The sequence below is a fragment of the Gastrolobium bilobum genome, unplaced genomic scaffold (assembly GCF_033153095.1).
Source record: "Gastrolobium bilobum isolate Gb01-03AN ecotype WA unplaced genomic scaffold, APGP_CSIRO_Gbil_v1 utg2351, whole genome shotgun sequence".
In the NCBI taxonomy this organism is placed as follows: domain Eukaryota; kingdom Viridiplantae; phylum Streptophyta; class Magnoliopsida; order Fabales; family Fabaceae; genus Gastrolobium; species Gastrolobium bilobum.
This window is the reverse complement of record NW_026897581.1, coordinates 132,229-145,736: the sequence shown is the minus strand read 5'-3', so window position 1 is coordinate 145,736 and position 13,508 is coordinate 132,229. Positions and strand designations below refer to the sequence as shown.

The 13,508-nt window shown below is 32.1% G+C and overlaps 1 protein-coding gene across 4 annotated transcripts; it reads right to left on the bottom strand.

Moving 5' to 3' along the window:
• Positions 1-277: 277 nt before the first annotated feature.
• LOC133308249 (transcription factor bHLH130-like) lies at positions 278-4,424 on the bottom strand. 4 transcript variants are annotated; one of them, XR_009751139.1, is made up of 9 exons: positions 4,291-4,424; positions 3,201-3,895; positions 2,425-2,759; positions 2,176-2,346; positions 1,600-1,665; positions 1,441-1,509; positions 912-1,311; positions 601-824; positions 278-507 (listed from the first exon to the last, which is right to left on the bottom strand). XR_009751139.1 is itself a non-coding variant. In XM_061508857.1 (7 exons), the coding sequence occupies exons 2-7, from the start codon at positions 3,718-3,720 to the stop codon at positions 1,258-1,260; spliced, it is 1,215 nt and encodes a 404-aa protein (XP_061364841.1). In that variant the 5' UTR covers positions 3,721-3,895; positions 4,291-4,424; the 3' UTR covers positions 847-1,257. The 4 variants fall into 4 exon arrangements, 3 of the variants coding, with proteins under 3 accessions (XP_061364841.1, XP_061364840.1, XP_061364842.1); XM_061508857.1 differs by lacking the exons at positions 278-507; positions 601-824 and having other exon boundaries at positions 847-1,311; XM_061508856.1 differs by lacking the exons at positions 278-507; positions 601-824; positions 912-1,311 and having other exon boundaries at positions 1,318-1,509.
• Positions 4,425-13,508: the final 9,084 nt, after the last annotated feature.

The following is a 13,508-nucleotide window of genomic DNA, read 5'->3' as shown; positions in this document are numbered from 1 at the left end:
AAATTTAATTTTTTTTTATTGTTTTCTACTTTCTAGCTTGCAGTAGGGTCCGTCTAATGCACCATTTCTATGAATAATAGCGTTGCTGCCATCTACCTTGGAGAATTAATTTCTTCACCGTTGCACTGAGTTTTCGGTAATATTTTCCTTACAATATGATATGTATTTTATTTTTGTCAAATCACTATTTTTCCTGATATTAAAATAAATAAATTATTTACTAATAATTTAATGAAAATAAAACATATATATATTGTGAATAGAAGTAACACCGAAAATTCAATACAATAATAGTAGCGAAGAAATTCTCCTACCTTGGACAACGATCCCACATTTATTTGACGTTTTAGGGTAACTTTTGCTGCATTCTGACATCATCTGTGACATGGCCTTCACTTAAATGGTTTTGGACCCCACAGTTGGCCCAATATGGATATTCTGACTCGTTCTGTCCATTGCCTCCAGCTGTGTTCTATCATAACTTTCTCTCTTAAAAGCACATGGAGTCTAACAGCCCAAAACCCATTTATCAATCAAATTGTTTTCTTCTCAACATTTATTATTATGACGGCAATTGAAGGGATAAACAAAGTGACTCACCTCAAAGTACTAGTTCTACAAGTTAAGCTAACGTGTACTCTCTGTTGCAATTCGGATCCACGTCATTGAAGTTATTATTCATTAGAGTTAGTGAATTCATATTGGGGATGGATAGCATCCAAAACAACAATCTTCACAACAACGCAGAGCCATTCATAAATGACTTGAGATAATGAACCCAAAAATGGAAAAGATAACCACCGAATTGGCTTTATCCAACACACCTAGATTTAGGAAAGAAAAAATTGAAAAAGGGGATGAGCTAAACAGTAAACCTCTCACATCGTATAACAAACAAAATCATACATTACCGCAATATTTTCGTCCCCTAAAATGGGGCCTTGAAATTTTGTACATAAATAGTTGCTCATGTGCATAAAAAGTCAACTTTTATAAAGGAATTTTCTCCTGCACCTCCCGTTGAAGAAGTGGCATATAAATTAAAAGACCTGCGGTTAAGAGGAGAGAAAAAAGAGAGTGGTGGGACCCAACTCTTTTTGTGTAGGAGAGTTGTTTATCTCATGTAAAATAAGATAAACATAACCCATAAATTAACCATTGTAAGTGCAGAAACAGAGAAAAGCTATTCTAGATTCTTGCTTCGTAACCAAACTATTACAAATCTGTACAAAGACTCTTGTATCTCCCTCTTTTCTGTTATTGTTCCAGCTTTTGTGAACACGTACACTTAGATTGACAATCCGAAAGCGTCTAGACAAAAGTATATATAGATAGATAGATGTGGGAAGAAAAATTAGTAATTGAATGGGTAATGATTCATAATAATAAATGGCATATTGATATTGTTGAGAATTGAGATAGGTCTGTTTTTTGGAATACCTGAACTTGCTTTTGAAGGTCTTTGATATAATCCACAGCCAAGTCCAACATGTCGGCTGTGTTTGTTTGCTGCAAAGGGAGATAAACAACATTGATGCCTCCACAATCCACACACACCGTAGCGTATGTACAACACAAGTTTAAAGGTCAAAGTTTTACCTTGTCCATGTTTGGGACGAGATCTTGTAGTTTCCTCATACGCTCACTAATTTTAGTTCTTCTAACCTTTAAGGCAATTTCCACAAAGATATCCATTAAAAAAAAACAAAAAACCTCCACTGTGGATATCAACCACTTGCACCTAGGGGTGTACAAAAGATAAAAAAAACTGAACTGAACTGCATTTAAACTAATTGGTTTTTAGAAACCAACTCAAGAATCAAATCAAACCGAACCGAGCCAAACCGGTTTCAAACTGAACCGAACCATTTTGTTATTTTATTTCTTTAATTTTTTTATTTTATCTTTTCAAAATAGATTTGACCCGAACTGTCTAAACCAATTTAGTTCAATCTCTTAAAAAAATTCAGTTCAGTTCCACCCATACACACCCCTACTTACACTAGTAATCATGCCTTAGAACCCAATAAATAACAATGTCAATTATTTGATGCTTTCCAATCAAGAAAAGTAATATAGGGAAATCCTTTTGTCTGCTTTAGAATCAATAATGCAGATACGAGTGACAAAAAAGAAAAAAAGGGGGTGGGAACATTTGGCTAGAATAAATTGTACCCTCTCTGCAATGCTTCTTGGGTGAGTGGCACAGCCCCGCTTGGCACGAATTTTGCACGGAACAGAATCTGGGAACTGCAGAAACTTCTCAATGGCTGCCATTTCAGCTGAAGTATTTGGCAAACTCAACTGATGAACCAAAGGAGCATGAGACTGTCCACCAGTTTCATTCTGATCAATGACAACAAAATCAAGCCAAATGACATTTCAGTGACAAATAACACATTAGATCAGATAGTATTATTCTACCTGAGTCTCGGCTGCATTTAAACCAGAAAATGGTTTTGCATCATTATCTCTAAATCTTTTTAGACCGCTAACATTGTCAGACATCACCGGAGAATCATCCCAGGGATCAACCGAGAAACCTGTCATAAAATCGTTACCATGGCTTTCAGCAAAAGCTTCACTGTCTTGATTATTTTCTCCATTGCCTAATTTGTCCCCAATGTCAGCTATTGAAGACATTCTCCCTGATGAGTAGTTTGGTGGGTTCTTCAACCTCTTTGCAGTAGAAAATTTTGATTCTTCAATAGGGTTATTAACAGCTCCTAAAGTTCCCATGCCACTCATACCAGCATAGCCTGCCATATAAGCTTGCATAGCGTCATTATGACAACCTATGAACCTATTCATGATATATATATAAAAGTGAAGCCCAATAATACCCTTGATTAAATCAAGCAACTAAGGTTTTTCTTTTTCATCACAAAGTTGATGTAACTACAAATAATTATCAGAAAATTTTAAAATTCGGTGACCACGTAGTAACAAAATATAAAAACCAAATCTCCACATACTAGTAAATGTTAAGACATTTATGCTACCCTAAAGAGTTCTTTAAAATAGGTAATCATGAAGTCACAAAAATCCCTCCAAGAAAATTAACTTTTTTTTTTTTTAAGCAGGACAAGGAACAATTTCTTGAAATTGGGCATGCCATTGTACCTTGTAACCAAAAGAAAATTTAAAAAAAAAAAATCAAGAAAAATAACAAAAATAAATAAATTGGACATAGGACATACCATTTTCAATGTTGATTTGGGAAAATAGTCCTGCTGGTGAACTACTATGCCTAATAAGATTAGAATTATTTCCAGTTCCACCACCAACCTTCATCTCCGGCAACCGATTAACTCCCATTGAATACGTTCCTTCAATATTTGCGGGAAGGCTTTGATTTGGCAAAGGTGGTCTCGATGAACTTTGGTAAAAATTATTGATATTGTTCTGCTGAAGAATCATGTGGTCACTGTTGATGGAGGGCATAGCCTCACCCTGCTGGTTAATCTCTTCCTTCACTGCAGAATCAGGTGGTGAGAGTTTTTGAGTGAGTGAATCTTCTTCAGCTGCTGCACCATCACTACCTAGACTATTCATAAAGCGTGAGAAAACTCGCTCTGTTTCAGGGCTCGATGGGCGATTAAAAATGTGCTCGTAGAACTCTCGGTCAATGATATCTGTAAAATACGAACTTGGTGCTGATCGGTACCGTGTCAAACCTGAAGAATTTATCTGCGGCTGTTGCTGAAGATCTGACTCCATTATTTTGCCAGCTTCAATATTCACCTCTCTATTCACTATTCACACGTGCTTGATATAGGAAAAGTACAAAACTTTCTTCTTTTGCGGATTTCCACTCAACTCTTATCAGATCAAATCATCTTCTTGAGCCTCCCTCTGTTGAGAATTTTTCTTCTTTGTCCAAACCTTCAAAAGCCTAAAAATTTATACACTTTACTCAGATCTATAGGTACCCAAATCAGGATAATTCAGTTGGACACTGAACTTTGAAGTGTGGTGCAGCTAGAGTGCATCAGAATCAGGAGAATATATATGTGTATATGAGTATATCGATATATGCAGCAGAGAAGGGAAGAGAATAAGATGACAAAAAAAAAAAAAAGAGTGGTAGGAAAAATATAACTTGTATTTTTCTTTCAATTACCAATAAAAGCCATAATAGCTAGTGTCAATGAGTTCACTTTTTCTGAAAGTGAAGCACTCAACTCATGGGAAGACTAGCTGCAAAATCAACAACTGTATTTTTTTTTTTTTTAATGAAATAAAAATGATACAGAGGTCTGTATGAACAGAAGAGCAAAAGACACACACCTATCTGCGCAACACCCTTTTTTGGCGTCCTTCTGTGTTGGGATTAGAAGTGGTGGAGATGCCTCTACTAGTTTGTCAAAGAGAAAGAAAGCAAAGGATTATTAAAAACAACAAAAAGAAAAATTTTCTTTATCTGGTTCTGCAGCCAATGAAAAGTAAAATAGCAATCAATGTTGGCTCTCTTATTTGGTATGTTTCCTGTTTCATTTTACTATAATGCCCTCTGTTTTATGATGAACCCAACTGAGAGGAAAGTGACGCTAAACTTAATCAGATTTTCAGAAGGCTAGGTTTTGATAAATTGGGGAGGAACGAGGTGAAATGAATTTATTGTTGGATGTCATATAGTCATATGATCTCATGCAGTTGATTTCAATTGTTAATAGATAAATTAACAATGCGAGAGAAATTGTTAGGATAAAAAATGAAAAATAAAATAAAATAATGATTAATTTATCTATGACATGCAACAGTAGATTATGTGACATAAGAGATTAATTCCATATCGAATACGTGCATCAAAATTGGATACAATTATACACACTGCTAATTCAGCTTGACGGATCATCTATGATTATTACTACGAGATGGTGGCATCATGTTCACCGAGTTCTTAAATCCAAAAAAAATGTACAAATTTGTGTAAATAATTAAGTAAAAGTATGATGATTTTAATATTCACTAATATATATATATATGGAAATTATTTTCTCATTTAATATGAGATAAAATAATTTTTCTACACATATATATTAAATAGTGAGATTCATTTATACTTTTTCTCTCTTCTATATCCTCTCTCCTCTCTCTTATATATTTAAGTATAAGAAAACAATTTACAAAAAAAAAAAGTATAAGAAAACAAATGATGGTAGTTTAACTGGTGCCAAGAACCTGAGCAGGCATGTGGAGGTCAGAGCATGTGTTAGATCATTCCAAGTTTTATCTTTATGAGAGGTTTAAAGCCTTAATCCCATGACCCATCCCAAATCGAACTAGTCATGAAGCGATGAACCGATTGAAATATTTCAAATATATATATATAGGGCTTATCGTTTCTCAAGCTGCTTGAGATAATCTTATCTTCGGCTACTAAATCATAACCGTACAAAGATGGATCAATAATGATAAAGGAAGAGAGAGAAAAAAGAAATCATAACCATTCAAAGGTGAATCAATTAATATAAGAAAATAAATAAATAAAACGACGTAGTTTTAGGGTAGTCAGAGATAAATTTATCTCAAGCAGTTTGAGAAATATTTTTCTCATATATATATATGAAAATGGTTTTATCTCATGTTAAATGAGATAAACAATTCCCATAATATATCAATTGATGTTAAAAAACTCTAACCGGTTTAACTAATTCACTTTTGGGTTGAAATCTGATCAGGAGTTGCAATGCTCAAGAATGAAATTCATTATTTTTTGGATTGATCAAATTCTAAATCTAAGTGACAACTAATGTAATGCCTGGGTACTTCAAAAATTAATAACTATCCCCACACATTAATACAAGACTTTTCAGCGTACTTTGTTCACACTCACACATACACTTCTTGGGAAAACTTCTCAGGAGGTCACCCATCACAGAATTATGACTAGTCAAGCACGCTTAACTATGGAGTTCTTCCGTTCCGGCTCTCGTTAGTGCCCGGGATGTTACATACCCACCAGCTTTCGCCTGGTTTATTCTCGAACCACACTGTATTGGAAGAGAGGCCACGTGCTTTGTCCTCACTCGCACACTTTTTGGAAAAACTTCCCAGGAGGTCACCCATCCCAGAATTACTACAAGTCAAGCACGCTTAATTATAGAGTTCTTCCGTTTCGGGCTACCGAAAAGTAGATGTATCTTGTTAGTATAGGTAGTACTAATTAATTTTTATAAGTTATCCCCAACTATACCGTCTCATACTAGCACAGTCTCTGGAATTTCTTTCTTTCGGGTGTTGATTCGATTCATTCATGTATCCCCGCCGCTGAAAGTCTGCCAAGAGCCGCTCATTGTATGTGCCCTTGCGCACCGACTATCACTCTCTGCCCTCGTGAGCGCCCAACCGAGATGTTACAACTAATAACTCTTGAGTTTGAGTTTTATGTATAGGAATTTTATCTTTGTAACACACCATTGTAATAGCAATAATAATATATTGCTTTGTGTTTAAATCCATGATGTTAATGTAAAATAAAACAAAATTGATAAGTTATGATTATAAATTAATTTTGTACTATTTTATAATTGTTTGGATGTAAAATGAAGTAAGTTAAAAGCGTATAATAAATGAAAGGAAATAATTTTTTTATGTTATAGGAGAAAAAGTATCTCATGTAGTAGAAATAAAATTGCAAGAGGGACACACAGGTAAGAGGAGAGAAAAAAATAGATATAGGACTCACTCCTCTTTTGTGTGTGTAAGAAATTGGCTTCTCTTATGTAACATAAGATTCATATAACCCATAAATGAATTGATGAATAATTGTTCAAAATAAAACAAAATGATACGAATGTGCAACTACAACTACAATGAGCATAGGTGGGAATTTTGGTCTTGGTGAAAGAAAAGGTAAATAAATTTTGTGACATTTGGAGAACCAGAGATGTGGAAGTCGTGTTAATCAATTATCTAATATTTTATACTAAAATATTTTTTTCTAATAATTATTTTAATTATTAGTTACATGAAATATGATTTTTATATTTTTAATTACTATTTTTGATATTTAATAAATTATTAAACAAATATTTTAAAAAAGATATATCAAAATCATTTTTTTTTGTATACGAACCTAATTACCTTTGAGATGAGTCGCCCTCAATATTCCCGCAAACTTTAACCCTTATTATACACATAAAGACGAATTGATTATGCATAAATGATCCACGTAAAATACAAATTTTTTTAGTAGGCAAATACAAATGTTTTTAAACTATCATGTTCTGCATCCAAAGTACCGCAAAAAGTATTTTAAGCCCAAAAGTTTTTTATACTTTGGGTACAGATCAGAGTTTAGAAAGGGTCAAGTGTAACTTTTAACCTGTTTCCCACTCAAACACCATTGTCCAAAAAATCCTAATATACTTATTAAATATTCTTTCGAATTAAATACATAAAGTCTTAAAATTCGTAATAAATGTCAGCAATATATACTAGATAACAAATCAAACAAACGAATTTCACAAATGATAAATATTTTATAAGTAAATTAGTATAAAAATACATCATTATTAAAAAGCATTTTAAAGGTTCAGGGTCCAACATAATTGGAAGTACATAGTAAGGAGAAAGTTCAACACAAAAAATATTGAGAGATTATTTTTGTTTGATTCTATGTTTTGATTTTGAAATGGAAAGGGCCTCCTCTTAATATATTTTTATAAAAAAAGACAAGCATATATATATATATATATATAAGGATTAGTGTTTATTTTTTAAAAGGATATAAAATTATATAAAATTATTATATTTTATAGTGAGAGAAACAGAGATTATGGTGAGAGAAAGTTGGAGATTTTTTTTCATTTAAATATTGAATAAAAAATTGTGATTTTAACTAAAATATCTGTTTTCCATATATATTGGTGAAAAAAAATAACAAATATATCAATATGCCGTTTTATATTGTATGAGATTAAAGTGGAAGAAAAAGCTGTTCCACACTCCGCTTGGAATAGGAGCATTAATATTTAAAAGGCATCACAATACATGTGATCAACCCCATCATCAAATTGTCTGTTTTGAAAAATAAAACTATACATGACAACCAAGAAATTGATTGAAGGCCACGCGGCGATTCTAAAGACAAGGGATATTGTTTTTTTTTTTTTTTGGAAACATGGGATATTGTTTTTAAATAGACCTATATATGTTTGATTGAATTATTTTTTAAAGTTACAGTTATTCCATGATATGAACTGAATTAAAATTATTATAGATGCCCAACTTAAATTGGAATTACATATATAATTACTCAACGAACACCATTTAATAATGTTAAGATTTAAATCAACATTTATATAATCACAGTGTTCATTGAATTGTTAAAAATACTAATTTAGAGTTTATTGATTTTAGTTGAAAAATATGGTGAATTGGTATTATTAAATTTTTTAATAGAATATAATATATCAAATAATAATCAACATAAAATTATAAGAAGATCATGCTATATATTTTACAAAATATATAAATAATAATAATTCATTCATAAGTCTTTATAAATTGATATTAGGACTTTATTTGTTTCAAAAAAGTTATTTTCGTATAAAAAAATTAATGTTTCTCATAATGTCTTACAAATACATAAAGTAGGGTTGTTAGCGGTCTGGATTGGACTGGTTTTAGAAGCAAAAATCATCCGATCTAATCCCTTCGGTTTGATCATGTAATCATCCATTCGGTTTAGATTTTTTTTTCAAATTTGATTCGATCCGATCCAATCCAATTTTTTTCAGTTGGATTGGATCAATTTTTGATTTTTTGAAAATCTTAAAATTTGTTTCATGAATATTGTGCAAATAACATCTTTTGTATAATACGCTTTGTAAATTCTTTTTTTGAAATACAAAAGTATCAGTAAACGATAATATAGCTTCTTTTTTTGGTAATGACATATGAAGCTCTACATAGATGAAATTTTGTTGATGAGACGTGACTAGGTTTTTCTTGAGTTTAGTTGATGGGTTAATGGGACTTGGGTTTAGAAATTTTTGGGCTATGATTGGAGAAAGACCTAAGTAGGTATAGAGAAATTAATATATTGGATTGGTTTGGATTGGATCGATTTTCATCAATGCATCCGAAAATCGATCCAATCCAATTAAAATTTGTAAGTTTTTTTTGATTCTCGATCTTTCGATTTATTCGGCTATCGATTTTTCGATTCGGTTATCGCGGTTTGAATCGGTTTGGATCGGTTGATGAACACCACTACATAAAAGTGTATGAGACCCCTATATAAAAAAAAAGAGAGAAAAAAAAATATGAGATACACATATTTTTATATAGATAGAAGATAAAATTATTTCGTATAACATAAAAATAATCCTATAAAAAAATAAAATCTCATTTCCATCGTTAATTCTTCAAAGTTTTCACGATTCCCTATTCATTCTTTTTTATTGAAGTTATCAAACTCTTGATCTGATTATTGATTTTTAAACTATGAAATTATAAAAATAATATTTAATATATATCAACATAAAAAACATAACTTGTACAAATGAAGGTGACATGACCAAATTTCAATGTATAATAATATATGTAATTAAGATAAATTATTACAAAATATCTTCAAACGAGTGGTTTTAAATGATAGAACCGAAAATTTGACTCTTGAGAAGGTGGCAATGGAGTGCACGAGTCTTCTCACAAAATTGCGATTTGGACATGATGGGGCGAAATTTGCGGCCAACGCAGCGAAATTATTATAGTTAAGTTTTCAGCCTATTAGAGTCTAAGATTGTGATTTATACCATTAATTACTAGATCAAACTGTACTTTTGCTAAAAGACAAAATCTATTTGAGTGAGAGTGACACTAAAGCACCTTTTTGTCTAACTTTGAGATAATATAATTTATTTAAACAAATGCACAGGCCAGATCATGTAATTAAACTATTGCTAAATCTCTGATCCTCAGTTCAAATTAAACGAAAAAAGACATGAAAATGCGCGTTAGATTACAAATGTAGTTGGAGGTGAAAATGTTAACGTTATCATGGTTGAATTTAATATTTTTTTTAAAAGTGTGTTTAAATTTAAGAATATAATCTAATGTGAAATGATGGAACATAGTTTTTAAGTATGAAGAGTAATAAAATAATACCTTTTCGGTAATCCATTTTTTATTTTATTTTTTTGAGTTTAAATTTGTTAGTAATATGTAAAAACTTTAGCATTTCACAAAATCATTAGTTATTTAACATACAAAAGCTACTCCAACCAAATTTTTTTAATTAAGAAAAAACATATGCAGTTCACTACAAGAGAAACACCGTTTAGGCACATACGTTTAGCCTCACACAAAGATATTATTACAAAATTTTGAAATATTCTCATATCTACTACAAAGTTAATTGAATGTGGCAAAATCATTTGCTTTCTTTGTATATTTTCCCTAATCATAGAACCCTTTACTTTTTTTCTCTTGATTGTATGTATTAGGGTAACATTTCAATAATTTCTATTCTTAATTTTTCTCAATCCCTCTTCATATCCTTAGCTCTTTTTTTCTCTTCCTTTTTTATTTGTTATTATCTTCTGCCTACATCATTGTGTCAATTAACCCTATCATTTTCAATTCTCTTTCCTTTGGATCTTGATCTCTCAATTCGAATCCATGGAGAGATAGTATCACTATCTCGATTGCTTGAAGATGGGAGTTCCAACGTTTTATAGATGGTTGGTGAAGAAATATCCTTGTGGATGTAATCGAGAAGGAATAGCTGGTTATCGACAGCGTTCAAATCTTGATCGATACGAATAAGAAGAACCCTAACCTCTACCTCGACATTAACGGTATTATTCACCCTTGCTTCCATCCCGAGGATAGGTAAGCTTTTCTCATTCTTCCATCTCACGACAAATTGAAATTGAAATTCCTTTTCACAAGTTGGTTTTTTTGTCTTTTTATATTTTTTACTTTAATTTTCGATTCCAAACAATGTGAATGAGTTTGCTTTGTGTTGATGATCCTTGTGTTTTACTTTTATCCTCTGTACCCCTTGTTGTCTTAATCAAATTGGAATTTGGTTAAACTTTATTGGTTATTTTCGCTCCCCTTTCTATTATTCAAAAGCCTAAGATGTTTTCTTTTTCCAGTATTCGGTTTGGTTGAAGAAATCCATACTTATTTTTGGCAGTTCTCTACTGTTTCTCTTGGCTTGTTTATTTCATAAGTAGTTTTTATCATAAAATGTTAGAGTCATTTTCCACGGCTTCTTTGTTTTATCACTACTAGAAAATTCATAAACAGTGACAGAAATTTGTGATGGGAAATATTCCATCGCAATTGGTGACGGGAATTGGGATGGTAAATTACCCGTCACAAATTGTAACGGACTTTACAACGAAAATCATATTGCGAGGGAAATAGAGCTGAATTACCGTTCTGAAAGAATAGTTGCAAATATCGCCGCATGTCCGTCACAAAAACCATCGAAAATAGGGACGGTCAATTATTCCGTCACAATTACGAATAGATTGCGACGGCTTATTGTGACAGGTTTTGCGATGGCCTTCCGATATGCATTAACGCGAAATTTTACTTCATAATTGAAAGTCATCGCAAAAGCCCTCACAAAACTGCGACAGGTTTTGCGATGGACTTCCGGTATGCAGCAAAATTTAGCGTTTTACAACTTTGAAAATTTAAAAACGGCTCATTTTTTGCGATGGAATCCTTTTTCCATCGCCAACTGTGACGGATTTTGCGATGACATTCCGTTATGCGATGGAATAGGATTCCATCACAAACTGCGACGGTTTTTTTGATGGCTTTCGGCCATGCAATCAAATTTCGCATTTTTTCAACATTAAAAATGGTTTCATTTTTGTGATGGAATCCTTTTCCATCGCAAACTGAGACGAGTTTTGAGATGACTTTCTAGTATACAGTAAAATTTTGCTTTTTTCAATATTAAAAAAAGGGAAAAATATCTATCCTTTTAAAAGATATAACTTTATATCATTTTAGATACTAGCCGTTGATTTCCGTCATCAACGAGTATAATCTAGTGGGTCAAACTTAATGGGCCAAATTTATTATTAATTAATATTTTTGATCCAATAAATTATAACTATTGTTGGACGGAAATCAATGGTGAGGATCTAAAATGATATAAGGTTATATCCTTTAAAATGACAGATGTTATTCCCTTAAAAAAAATTAAAAATGGCTCTTCTTTTGCGATGGAATACTTTTCCATCACAAACTGTGACGGGTTTTGTGATGGCTTTCGGGTATGCAGTAAAAATTCGCGTTTTTCCAACTTTAAAAATGGCTCCATTTTTTGCGATGGAATCCTTTTCCATCGCAAATTGCGACGGGTTTTGCGATGTTTTTCAGATATGCAGTAAAACTTTGTGTTTTTCAACATTTAAAAAAATTAAAAATGGCTCCATTTTTTCGATGGAATCCTTTTCCATCGCAAATTGTGACGGGTTTTGTGATGGTTTTCGAGTATGCAGTAAAATTTGAGAATATTTAATGACCCTTTTAGATGCCAAACATTATTATAGATATTTAATTCGAGGATTTAGATGCCAAACATGTGTTTAGAATGTGATTTTGTTTAGTCTGACACTTTTTGCAAAAATCTCGTAAATAGTGTTTTCAGTCTGGTATTTTGTATTACTGTTTAAGCAACTGGTAGAGTCCAAAAATAAATAAATTAAGTGATAAATACATGAGAGTCCAATGTATGCGAAACAAGTCATGTTTAGACCAAAAGTAATAAGTTTAGAAGTTTTACGGATTTGCATGCGAACAATGCACAATTAGTGATTCACAATGTACTTCAAAAAAAAGGTGCAGAAACCCAACTGTGAATTGCTAAAACTGTTCCTTATGGGATAAAAGTAAATATAAATGAGTTCAGAAAAATAAAATTAGATTTGATTTGATGAATAACAGTCATTCCCGGTGTGGGAACGACGTTCGATAAGTGGTTCCCATGGTGGGAACGATGCTCTTATGGTTGGAACAACATTCTTGAGTTGGGAACACCATAAAGTTACTTTTGGGAAAAATGAGTAACTAGTCATTTATTGAGTTGTTGGCTTTTGTTAACTAAGCTTAAGTGAACAAAGCATGAACAGTAGATCACTAAAAACATAAAACACCATCAGCCATCTTCTTTCTCATTTCGTTGAAGCCATGGGAGGAAGAGTGAAAAGCTTCAGAAAATCATAACTTGAGTTGCAATTGGCGAAATCAAGTCATTACTGTTATATTTATTACATACTTTTGTAAAAATTTAAATCAAGCTTTCAATCAGTGACACACCCGATTGGACCTCTGAGCCACTCATCCAATACCCTAATCGATATATGATGGTTCTAGTATTCAATACATTGGTTCAACCAAAATGGAATATTTAATTGAGTAAATGTTCCCCTGAAATATCCTTGCTATAATTTGGACACAATGCACTGAAATGATCTAATGATGGGTTGGGGCAATTGGAATGATGAAAAGTTAATTGATAAAACTAA

Excerpts from the sequence above, each read along its gene's own strand:
- LOC133308249 (XM_061508856.1), bottom strand. The coding sequence starts at position 3,720 with ATGGAGTCAGATCTTCAGCAACAGCCGCAGATAAATTCTTCAGGTTTG. Across the intron at positions 1,666-2,175 it reads CAAGAAGCATTGCAGAGAGG|GTTAGAAGAACTAAAATTAG; the intron begins GTACAATTTATT and ends ATTGCCTTAAAG. Across the intron at positions 1,510-1,599 it reads TCGTCCCAAACATGGACAAG|CAAACAAACACAGCCGACAT; the intron begins GTAAAACTTTGA and ends CTCCCTTTGCAG.